The sequence below is a fragment of the Gekko japonicus genome, unplaced genomic scaffold (assembly GCF_001447785.1).
Source record: "Gekko japonicus isolate JY-2015 unplaced genomic scaffold, Gekko_japonicus_V1.1 scaffold1911, whole genome shotgun sequence".
NCBI classification, from domain to species: domain Eukaryota; kingdom Metazoa; phylum Chordata; class Lepidosauria; order Squamata; family Gekkonidae; genus Gekko; species Gekko japonicus.
In genome coordinates, this window is record NW_015170945.1 from 205,485 (window position 1) to 218,295 (window position 12,811).

The window sequence follows — 12,811 nt, forward strand, 5'->3', positions numbered from 1 at the left end:
CTGGCATGCACTTGCTTGCTCCCTCAGTCTGTGGGCTGCTGCTGCTGTCTGCAGAATTTCTCTGGTTTGCACCAAGTTGGTTTGGGCACTGATTGGTTGCACCTTGGCACAGGTTGTGGGGGGGGGGGCAGATTGCTCTGGTTCTGCTGCTGGGCCTGTCTGGCTGGCATTGGCAATGGACAGACATGCTACCTCAGTGCTGCTGCTGTAGAGAGATTCTTTGGTTTGAGCCAAGTTGTGTTGGTTTTGGGGTTTTGGGCACCCAGTTTGGCGGCACAGGTTGTGGGGGGGCACTTGTATGGTTCTTCTCTGCTGCAGTGTGGCTGGGGCTGGCTGGTCTGGCAAAAGTTTGCAAACATGCTGTCCAAAACAGTTTGCCCCCATCCCTCCATTGATCTCTATGGTGGGGAAAAACGTAATTTTTTTCCCACCATAGAGAACAATGGGGTGGGGGCAACCTGTTTGGGGGCCCATAGAATTGGACCCCCTGGTCCAATCTTCATGAAACTTGGTGGGTATGTAGGGGAGAGGTTCTAGTAACCACCCTCCAAGTTTGGAGCTTACCCACTCCAAGGTCCATAGGATACAATGTTGCCGAATTGCCGCCGAATTTCGGCGGCAAACCGCGAATAAACTGCAGCAAGCTGATCTGGGGGCAACCTGTTTGGGGGCCCATAAAATTGTACCCCCTGGTCCAATCGTCTTGAAACTTGGTGGGTATGTTGGGGAGAGGTTCCAGTAAGCACGCTCCAAGTTTGGAGCCTCTACCCCAAACCCCCTCCCCCCCAGCCTCCCACAAAGTTTCAAGAGGATTTTTGCCATTGACTTCAATGGCCCCATTGGTTATAATGGACCCGAATTTTTCGGGTTTCCCGAAAAATTTCAGATATCTATGCTTTACCGATATAGATATTCGGGTTTTTCCGGGTTTCCCGAAAAAAATCGGGTCCAGTAAACCCGAATCCGAATTTTTCCGAATTTTTTTTTTTGCACACCCCTACTGCCTATTAGATATAGGCTTGGCCCACATTCCCTTCATCAGTTTTTCAAAGAAATCGGGAAAGGAAGCAGACCTCTCTGAGGAGGATGCCCTGGGAAAGATGCCCTTGTTCCCCTGGGGCCTGGATTTACTCCCTGTGGGTTTCTCCCAGAGCCAGGGATTTCTGTGGCATCTGAAGTCAGGACCGCCGTGGGTAGGAGGGACTGGCAATCATCCGCACTCAACAGGCGTGTGGGCTCCTCCTCTGAGAAGAAGGCTCCCTCCCTCTTGGGCTCTGACTGGGAGGACAGGCTTTCGATCCCGAGCCCTCGCTGAGGTGGCAGTGAAGGAAGAGGCTTTGTGGATCACTTTAGTGGGCCACTGGAAGCCAGGGTCCCAATGGGATGAAGCATGCCCCTCCCTATGCCTGGTCCCTTCCCTCGGGGCAGGTGAGGGTGACCTCTGGTGGGAGTGCTTGGCACCCCCCAAGGTGGGGGTGGGTGGGGGAGGCATTTTCACACCTTTTTCATGGCATGTTTTCAGGTGCTTTTGTTTTTGAGCCACAGCGGTGTTCCAAGTTCTCTCCGGGCTAGAGTTGTCAGGGAAGCTCTCTCCTCGAGGAACAGATGGAAGAAGGAGAAACTTGTCTCTCCCATGTAGCTCAGAAGTCTCTGAGGCTTCCTGAGCAGCCATTCATTTGGGGGGGGGGGAGCAAGAAGCCCTGGAGACAGAAGAAGAGCTAAGCAGAGGTGTGAAGAAGGAAAATGAACAGGCTGGGAGATGACAGAAGTCTTTCTCTCAAAGTTTGAGGTCGCTTGAGAATGGCAAGGAGCCCACTCAAGAAGCTGAACTCCCTGTCGAGGCAGGAAACAAAAGTGAAACTGGGTGAGTCCCACCCCAAAGACAGGAAGTTGAAGAAACTGTTCCTGCTACCTGAGCAACTGGTGGGATTCACCCATTCCAAGATGCCTAGTGAGAACCCTGGGTTTCTGGGTGCAGGGAATTTTTGTATGGAGTAGCAGAGATGGAAGCTCCCACTGGCCACTCAGACAGCAAACTCTTGATATTGTTGGTTTTATGCAAACTACACTTCAGCTCATCCTACCCTGCACACACACACCTCCAGGGGCGGGGAGGCTTTACATCAGGACCAGTTGGATGGTTGGGACCAGTTTATCTTTTTCAGTCTTGGATTGCTGGCTAAATCTTGTCGATGGCTTACCATGCATGGTTCTGATACACTCGAATCCCTGGAAATCCCATAGCTTAATGGTCATATCTGCAGAGCAGGAAGCCAATAGCTTGCCACTGTGGTCGAAAGAAATATCTTGCACAGAGTCTGTGTGGCCTTTCAGGGTTCGTTCGAAATCACCCGTCTCGTAATCCCATACCTAAGTAGAGTGGACAAGGGGAATATGTTAGTATCAGCCTAACCTCCCTTTTCTTCCAAGCCCCTCCCATTTTGCACATGGCAAGGCAGTCTGGCACCTGACTTAATATCAATTGAACAGAAGACTGTATTCCATAGTGGAAAAGAAGCAGGGAGAGAGGCATAGTTCAGAAAACTTAACAATTTTCAAATTAATTACGCTTAGGAAGTACACACCCCAACCACTGTTTGCAACTGATGAAGAAGAAGAAGAGATTGGATTTATACCCCGCCCTTCACTTGGAGTCTCAGAGCGGCTTACAAACTCCTTTCCCTTCCCCTCCCCACAACAGACACCCTGTGAGGTGGGTGGGGCTGAGAGAGCTCTGACACAAACTGCTCTTTTTCAAGGACAGCTGTGCCAGAGCTTGTGATTGACCCAAGGTCACATCAGCAGGTGCAAGTGGAGGAGTGAGGAATCAAACCCGGTTCTCCCAGATTAGAGTCCGCACACTTAACCACTACACCAAACCACCAACCCACAAGAATGACTGCCATGGTTATCGTTGCTTTAACACAAATGAGTCCCTTCCTGTGAGACTCTTCAGGGATATAACTTTTGCTTGCTGACACGGGGAAGATTCCAGCCTTCTCCAAAAAATCCCAGACAGAATCAATCCTAAAGATGCCCAACAGATATTAGAAAGTGCAATATTCAAGCGTGGCATGGCTAGGATTGAACAAGAAGTCTTCAAAGTTGTACAGCGCCTGCAAGAAACTTCCAAGCATCTGCTCTGGGTATGACTGTACAGATTCACTATAGGAATTAAGAGGCAGCCAGTCACCTAGCACTTTTGGCAGTCCCAGTCATGATTTAGAACAGAATCCCAGATTTAGAACAGAACTGGGCTGTGGGGAAGGGCTGTGGCTGAGTGGAAGAGCACACTGCTGGGAAAGATTCTTCTCCCCCAGAGACCTTGGGCAGCTGCTTCCAGCCACAGTAAACAATCCCATGCTGGACAGATTGATGGGTCTGGCTCGGCACAAAGGCAGCTAGACTCCAACAAGCTCCCCCATGAGGGTTCCACAGGCTGGAAGCCGTGGCTGCGGCCATGCAGAGCCTCACCCTATGTTCTCCTTCCAGCTTCGCACAGATCAAGAGCCATCGGGGAGGGGACAACATGGGAGGAAGCATATCTGAAGGGGGCCTTGATTCATGGTTACAGTAGCACACAGTCACCATTAACCTTGTAGTGTGCCCAGCAATGCACCAACAAAATGCAGACTTCAAGACAATGGGGCAACCAACTCCCCTTTGGAAACCAAGTCCCATTATGATGAGCAAGCAGAAACTGTCAAGCTTGAGTATTTATACAGCAGCCTGTGAATGAGCGGGATCGTTTCCAGAGTACAAAACAAGTTCCTTTCCCCAAAAAGTTTACAACTGAAAACTTGGCAGGGAGGGCAAAACAAAGGGCAGAGGGGAGAACAAGAACAGGGCCAAACAGGTGTTCATCCAGGGGGGCCAGGAGTCGTGCCACAGGCTCAGCGGAAAAGATGGGCTTTGAGAGGGAGACAAAGTAGGGAGAGGCATTCTTGGGAGGCAGCATGGGAGCAAGGGTGGAGCTGCCTGAGGGACACAGAAAACCCCTTACAGATGCTAATTTGATCACAATACCCAGAAAAGTGTATGCTGAGAGCCATGCATAGCTCCTGACCAGCCTACTCACTCTTGACTTGGAGGCCGCAGCTGTTGGCTTCTTCCTTTCAGCCCCACTTCCTGCTGCAAACTGAGCCTGTTAACCAAGCGCTGCAACACCAAGGAGATGTAGCCCTCTCTATATCCAAGAGCTTACCTTTATTGTCGCATCCTCTGAAGCAGAGACCATGACACTGAAAACTGGGTGGAAAATCACTCTTGTGACAGGACTCCTATGACCACTCAATGCATACTTTTCTGGAGGACGAGGGATCCATTCTTTAGGGTCTCGTTTCTGGCCAAGCGGCCCACCTGATGTGAATTCTTCCTTAGCTTCATTTAGTTTGGATTCTAATTCCATAACCTAAAAGGGTTGCAGGACAGAGGAGGAGAAGACAAGAGAGCAGATGAGTAAGGTGTAGAGTAACAACCACAAAATCTTGGAGAGTTAAATTACTTTTAGCCATTACCAAACCTATATACTCTCAGGGAGCAGTCCTAACCTAAGCAGACCCACTCAGAAGTAGGTCCAGTTGTACTCAATGGGACCTACTACTCCCAGGAAAGGATTGCAGCCTTAATAACCGTAGGACTCTCCAATTACTACAAGCCCAGTTTAAACTGAGCTCCTTCTAAAGAACGTCACAGGTAGAATTCAGCACAAAAGGGTCAAATTAGAATTCATTCACAAATTCAAGACAATGTACCCCAGTCACAAGTTTAACAGGGACCTTGGATTCCTAACTCACTATAGATGCTAATAACTCACATATCTCACCCCTTACAGATGTTAGTTTTTCCACTAACTCATTTCATCCTGGTAGATCAAGATGTAGCAGCAGAAAAGAGTAAGAGTCCAGCAGCACCTTAGAGACTAACATTTGTGGTAGGGAATGAGCTTTCATGAGTCACTGCTCCTTTCTTCTGTTACCTGCACTAATTCGGTATTTCTTCTACTCTATTGTAGGCTGGGAGTTTCTCACACCTTCTCCAGGTAAACGTTTGATTGGATCTTGTTTTATACTAGCCTCTCTTTGTACCATTCCTCTCCTCCTCCTCCCCCCCCTTCTGATGGGTATTTAGCCATGCATAATGGACATCCACTTCTGTGCATCCAAGGAAAAGCATACTGAAATGAATTTTTGTTAAGGTGTAATGGTCTCCTGTGTAATTTAGCCAAAGATCTGGTTATTTTGAAACAATTCCACTCTATGCCCCTTTTTACCTCTCAGAGAGCTTACACTCTAAGATTTGCCAAGAAGACCCTGCTGCCAGGTGGGTGTAAGACTAGTTAGCATCCATCCACCAGATACAGAACTTTTCCTGTACTTCTCCCAGTGCTATAGAATCATCTTCTTCTGGAGGCCTGACTTATTCCTTTCCTCACCTCTTTTCAAAGGCAAGGGAAGACACATTCTGTGGCGCACTGCTTATTTGGGGGGACTGGTTCCACTTTAAAATTATACTCTGTGTTTATAAACTGGGTAGTTTCTGCTGCCACCAGGAATTTTAAGAAATTCCAAAAGTTCTCTCTGTTTCTGCTATTGTTGCTGCTGGTGGTAATGTGTCCTAGGGTCTGGGCTTTCAGAGGTCTATGTGGCCCTGAGGAAGGATTGAACTGTATTCTGGGTTAAACTCAAACAAAATATAATTTATTGGTTAAAGACAAAAAATAAGTTGCTAGTTAACTTTAACTGTTTTGGGGAAGAGAAACTGGTAAAATAAACGTGCAAGGTATCATACACAGTCTTTTGATCATAAGATCCCTCTCTAACAGGAATCACTCTTTCACTGGGTAGCCACACTGGCAAAGCTCTTTGTATTAATTCTCTTTAATAACTTTGGAGTCTCACAGACCCTTCTCATATCTCTTCCACACTTAAACTTGTACAGACATATATATTGAATTCTTTAAAAATCCACACAGAACTGAGTCATCTCTCTCTCTCAGACTCACTAACTGAATAACTCCAACTGATTTCTCTAACTGACTTCTCTACTCAGATTCACTCAAACTCTTCAAGACACACACTTTCACTTCAAACACCTCCTCCCACTCTCAGTCGTCCTCCAATCACAACACACTTGTCTCTCTCAATCACTCTATTCTGCTAATACTGCACTACAACCAAACATTTAAAGGAACACACACACAGTAAAACAAGGAATCATTACACATTCTATTCTACTTGGGCAACTAGCACTGGGAACAAAAGGAATGTATGATATTTTTAGATGCTATAACTGCAGCTTAGATTTCTATTGTCTTATCAGTTTATTTTTCATCTGTGAATTGTTCTGTCAATGACTGAAAGATGGTTTACAATTACTGCATATAAATATAACCCACTTTCCCCCACTGCATTCTTTCTGCCCCTCCCCAGTCCAGCCGTTATAACCTCTCCCGCCCTCAGCCCTGTTGATGTTTCCTCCAAACTCTAGATCTGTACGATTCTGTTCTCCAATTAACTGCAGATGTGTCCAAATGCATCTAGAAGAGAATGCTGAAAGAAAGCTCAGATGCTATTTTAATTGAACTACAGTGTTGCATAAGAAGATGGGGTAAGCAAAAAAACCAAGCAAAATATATATACTGCCCTACCGGACACATCTAATCAAACTGACAGGAAATACAAAACCTGAGTATCTCTCCTCTGCCATAACTATAGAAGCCTTTCAAAAACAGACGTTTATAGTAGGCACATTTTCTAAAAATGGTTGCTTTTGAAATCTGGTGCATTAGATCAGGAGCACATCAGCACAATTGGTGCCTCCTCTGAAAACAAACATGTTCAGAAAATACTGGACCAAGTCTAACCCCTGCAGTTCTCTTTTTCCACTACAGAAATACAGAAATGCAGCATTAAAAACTTAAAATTACGACACCTACGTACAAATATCTTTAAGACAATTTCTTAAAAAGTTCTCCCAAGATGATGTTCCATTTCTATTAACTACAAATACAACACTTTCATTGCCAGTATACTGTGGCTTCTGCTTACCTTCTTTTGTAATCTTATAACCGATGTCCATTTTTTTTCCAAGAGCCCAGCATACTTCTTATCTAACTCTTCATTCTAAAGGAATCAGAAACAGTGGTCACATTCAGCAGTTTTCAGTCAGGGTTTCCTCCCTTGCATTAGGAAAGACCTCAGAGGCTCTCTTCATCAGAACACAGTTTTCCTGCTCTCTAAAAATTACAGAGATTAAACCGCATGGCTTATCAAACCATTGTGACACTGTCAAATACTTAACATGCAGGAACGCAAACTTGCAAATTAAAACCAGAGGAATTAATTATTTAAAAATTATATGAAGTTCTCTTTTGCTAGTGCTTTTGTGCTCTTTAGATACTCTAATACTTGCAAATAGGATTAATGTAAAGAAATTAACATCCATTGTCAGAGCTGGAATGTGACTGTTTAAGAAGTACAATACACAATATTTATCACCAAGTTGTCATGGAATTAGAGCTGAAATTTTGCAGCAGTATTTGAACAGGCCATTGGAAAGCGAATTCTGATTTAACATATTGATTTCTGTGGGTGTGTTGGAGATGAGTTGCCTTAATTCACCTGTGGGTTTGGTTACTTTTTTTTTAATATAAAAAAACCAGTTAAAAATAAGAAAGCAAATCCTGGTGTTTATGCAGGGCAAACAGGGAGGTGTCGATTTTATGTGCTGCTGATGCTTCTAAGAGGGGCATCCATTTTTCTTGAAGATTGTCAGGAACGGGTTGATTTTCAGATCGTAGGATGCTAGTGGAAACTTTGTCCTGTAAAAAGAAGTCCCACAATTTCAGATACCAGTCGCTCAATAGCAGCGTCTTCTTAGATTTCCAATGAAATGCAATAACATTCCTAGCAGCCGCAAAACACAATTCTATCAACTCTTTCACAAGCCCATTGGGGGCAGGATGGCTCCAATGATTCAAAAGGAACAAGGAGGGTTGTAGTTGGAGGGCGCAACCTGTAATGAAAAGTATTTGGGCATTGACTTCTCTCCAGAAGGCCTGGACCTTGGGACACTCCCACCAGCAATGAATATAGGTGCCACAGCCCCAACAATTTTTCCAACATCTGTCCGAGATTGCGGGGTTAATGCCATGCAGCTGATGCGGGGTCAGGTACCATCGAAATAAAAGTTTATAAGTTAACATTTGAATATTGGTGGAACGGGAGCGGCAAAGAGGAGAGGACCAGATTGCAGTCCAATGTTCTGAGGTAAGCGCCTGACCAATATCTCTATGCCATTTTGTTTGATATCCAGTCTGGTCTTCTTTATGTTGAGAATTGAGAAGACAGTACACTTTCGACACCAATCCCCTGTTAGGTAAGAACTGAGCTGCCATAAGATCTTCAAACGGGCGCAAAATCATATCCGGCGGAGGGGTATGTGAGTGTTTAACTTGTTCATATTCAAACCACTAAGTGTTTAACTTGTTCATATTCAAACCAGGATACCTGTCCCTGTAACTTATGTTCTATTTCTTGTTGAGTATGTAGGCAGCCCCCAGCCATGATGTCACAAAATCTGGTAAGGCCCTGCTTCCTCCAGCAGCGATAAGCCGAGGGATCTTCCCCTGGGCAAAACCAGCTCTGGCCCAAAAACGTCTGCATTGGTGAAGATGGAGAGACCAGATAAGTTCTAAGTCGGTCCCAGGCCCCAAGAGATGCCAGTAAAAGCTCACTGTATCCTGATCTTCTGGCGTGGGATGACGGGTGGGTTTGGTTACTGGCTATCTTTTACCCTGATGGTTTTCAATCAACTGAACTATTTCAGAACACTTCAGGGTTTGTTTTTTGTTATTTTTACTGAAAGTTGCATTGAAATCTCATATGCAAAACAGGAGGCACATTTTAAAAACAACATACATTTACTAATTAATCTATGCCCCAGTCCTCAGTACGGCTCCTGAGGAGACTTCTGAACTGTACAAACCATGGTGCCATCATTAGTAAAATAATAAATGAGTCAGAGGCCAGTAATAGCCAGAATTTTAGAGGATTTTTTAGAAGAAACCTGAACTGTAGAACTCTGAATGGTAGGGATGGGCATGAACCATGAAAATGCAGTTTGGTTTCTGGAAAGCCACGAGCTGAACCACCCATTCACGAACTGCTAATTTGTTTGGTTCGTGGCCCCATAAATCCCATTAAAAGGGACTGCAGTCCCTTTGAACTTTAAGAGAATTGCAGAAGACAGCCTGAAATAGCTGATTGGTGGAGAGTGCCTCCCTGTCACTCAGCTGTTTTTGAGGCTTGAGGGGAACAGAAAGCAGGGTTTTAAAGGGACTCAAGCCCCTTTAAACCCTGGCTTTCTGCCCCATGCACGAACCACAAACAGCACTAACCTGCTCTGAAAGTTCATGATGGCATGAACTTCTGTTCGAGAACCAAGAACAGGGCAAAAATTGTCATGAATTTTGCTTCATGGTTCAGTTCATGCCCATCCCTAGTGAAGGGTAAGGGCCCATCCACTGGCAATACACCACAAACCCAGAGAGCAAAATGTTTTCATTTGGTGCTAACATTCAACAGTCTTGGCCCCATGTAAAACTGCTGAAAGGAAGGAACCCCACAATCAAGGCACCATAACTCAAAAAGGTTCATCTACCTTATGCCTGAAGGTGAAGACAAATAGGAGAGGGTATACAAACATACAGGCCTCAAAATACCGAGATTTCCTCAGTCCTTGCCCTCTCTAGCCACTCTGTGGTACCCATCTGAACGGAGACACAGCCAAGAATCACTTACCAACTGAGAAGCTCAGTAACATGTGTAGAAGTGTGGAATAAAAGGCATCTACTCTACCAGTCTATGGGTAGACCTAGTTTCCATTCTTGCCCTACATCAAATTTCAGAACAATCCAGGGAGGGAAAGAAAGATGCAGTGACTGACATTTTGGGTTCTGGAGACTCAGAGAGGTGAGTGCTATAGAAGATACAGAAAGGCAGGCGAGCTGTAGATCAGAATCTATAATTGGATTACCTTCTTGGGTGAGAAGGCACGATGGAAACATTTCCATCTTCTGTGCTTGGGGGAATTTGGGGTTATTTGCAGAACTAATTTGTGCTGGAGCCAAGTGTACCCCCTGAAGCTGTTGCCTGGCTAGTCTCCAACCCACTGATGCTCAGTTTTTAGGTCTTTTAATTTATTAAGAGTCGTGATTAATTTATTCTCCCCAGTTTCCCTGTGCGATTCTCTCGTAAGGAAGTTAACCATCCTCCCTTATTGCTGCTTAGCATATTCAGGTCCTTTCTACCTTTTGGGGAAGAGGATTCTTTTAATGAGGTTGATGGATGGGGCCAGCCCTCTTTTTATCAAGCCCCATTTTCAATTACATGAACAATGAGATTACAGGTAGACTTTATTTGAATGGGATACAGGAAAATCAAATTAGAGCCTCAAGTGGGTATTTTGGTAAGATGGACAAACTTCAACACTTTCTTGGTTGCATTTCTAGGCACTTAGAGGTCAGCATAACATTTCAATTTCTCACAGCTATAGTCACTCATGTGTTCTGTACCAAAGTTACTTCCAGATCACACCATGATAGTTACTGCTTTCCAGAAGCTACACTAAGAGACAGAAGGAGAGAATTATCAATACTGCAAGGACTGGACAAGCATACTGGTGTGCATATTTCCTAGAATATTACTATTATTCAGTGAATGTTTCCTAGAATATCACTTCTCTGGTTTAAGAGCCTGCCCTTAAGCATTTAGGTAGTACAGGACAGCGTGCTATGCTGCTGCACAGAACTGACGCTGCAGTTCTGCAGGGGGTGGCTCACAATTCAAGTAAGGTCAACAGTTTAAAAGTGAAATTTTGAGACAGCAGGAAAGATACAAGGAGGATGAAAACTACACAATGGTCCACTGGAGGCTCTGGGTTGGATCCAGACTACATTTTCCACTAACGGAAGGGAACAGACCATTGGATATTTACCGTGAAAGGAGGACATCTTGATAATTTATTTTTATTTATTTATTTTTCGTACTTATACCCCGCCCTCCCCAGTGGGCTCAGGGCGGCTTACAGAGGCAAGAACAACTTGCCATGGTAAAACAATATATACATAACAATTTAAAACATATGCTACATATTAAAATCTAATAACAAAGTGCTCAGTGCCATTCATAATCTGAAGATGGCGGATCGAGTGTCCAAAGTCCCAAGAAGACGGCAGAAGGATTCTTCCATAGTAGGTGTTTAATCGGGACCTCAGGGCGGTGGTGGTATAGTAGGGGCGGTGGCTCCTACTCGAAAGCCTGGCGGAAGAGCTCCGTCTTGCAGGCCCTGCGGAACAGCATAAGATCCCGCAGGGCCCTGATCTCCTCCGGGAGCTCATTCCACCAGGTAGGAGCCGCCACCGGAAAAGCCCTGGTCCTCGTGGCGGCTAGTTTGACATCCTTAGGGCCCGGGATGACTAATAAATTTTGGGCCCCTGACCGTAGTGCTCTTGGGGGAACATACAGGGAAAGGCGGTCCTTCAGGTAGGTTGGACCCTGGCCATGTAGGGCTTTATAGGTATGTTATAGGTATAGAAATGTGATTCCCACCATCCAATCAAGGGATGCAGGAACTACTCATTTTAAGCTTCCTATATTCAGCCTCGTGGGAGTCACCCTCTTCAGTCTGGTGACCTCATCAGCAGTTTAGACTAAGCTCTTGCCTCTACAGTAGGAGGGGGGGAAACAGAAAAACAGCAGATACATACACAAGGTGAGCGAACAAAGGTTGAGACGAAGAAAAACCTGCTTTACTGTCTTCCTGGTGATGCCTTCGGGAGGGATGCCTCAGAGAAGGACCTTCACGGTAAGGATCAAATGGTCTGGTCTCCCTCTGAGGCGGAGGACATCTTGATAAGGACCTCCTAGAGCAGTGTGCTTAATTACTGGGCAGGTTACAGTCATCATCGCTTATGATGTTCTGCAGCACCCTTCTACCACAGGTGGCATCGGCTGAACTGTATGTGTTGATTTTGTAGTGTCTGATGAAGGGGGATAGCAAAGACCAGGTTGCTGCTTTACTGACCCTCTTCAATGGCAGCATGCTTAATGGAGGCCACGTTGGTGGCAGCACTCTGGACAGAATGAACTGTGATACCTGAAGGAACCAGACTATTATGGACTTTGTAAGCTTTAATGATGGTGTTGCTTATGGCCGAGCTGGACATCCTTTGGCCCGTTTGGAAGGGATATGAACATAGCATCTGTTTTTTCTAAAGAAGTTGGTTCGCTGTAAGTAATACTTTAATGCTTTTCCAACATTGAGTGTGTGCCAAGATTTTTCCTTTGGATGCTCAGGCTTTATACAGAATGACAGTAGGTGCACTTCCTGGGACCTGTGGAACGCAGACTTAACCTTGGTGATAAATATGGGATCAGGTCTAGAGACCACTTTGTCTTTGGAAGATGCAAATGTTGCCTTTGCTGAAAGTGAGTCTATTTATTTACTTATTTATTTATTAAGATTTATTTATTAAGATTTATTTCAGACATCCTCCTAACCAACGTGACGGCAACAAGGAACAGTGTCTTCATTCTTAGCCATTTGCGGGAGACATCCCAAAGCGGTTCAAAGGGTGTTTTGTTGAGAGCAGAGAGAATGATGTGAAGTTTCCACATGGGAAATCTATGAGCTTCTGGTGGGTCCCTCAGAGCCACACTTGGAATAAAATGAATGATGTGGGATGACGAGAAATGCACACTCCTTTGATATATCGCAGAACAGTAGCTAAGGTGTTTCAGTGTAGGTG

At 45.1% G+C, this 12,811-nt stretch overlaps 1 protein-coding gene across 1 annotated transcript in view; it reads right to left on the minus strand.

Moving 5' to 3' along the window:
* PAFAH1B1 (platelet activating factor acetylhydrolase 1b regulatory subunit 1) overlaps positions 1 to 12,811 on the minus strand; it is a 112,789-nt gene that overhangs the window by 30,933 nt on the left and 69,045 nt on the right. Inside the window, exons 4-6 of the mRNA XM_015418889.1 lie at positions 7,050 to 7,124; positions 4,205 to 4,411; positions 2,202 to 2,370 (exon numbers count right to left, since the gene is read on the minus strand). Coding sequence (XP_015274375.1) covers positions 2,202 to 2,370; positions 4,205 to 4,411; positions 7,050 to 7,124 — 451 coding nt within the window. The remainder of the gene's footprint in view (positions 1 to 2,201; positions 2,371 to 4,204; positions 4,412 to 7,049; positions 7,125 to 12,811) is intronic.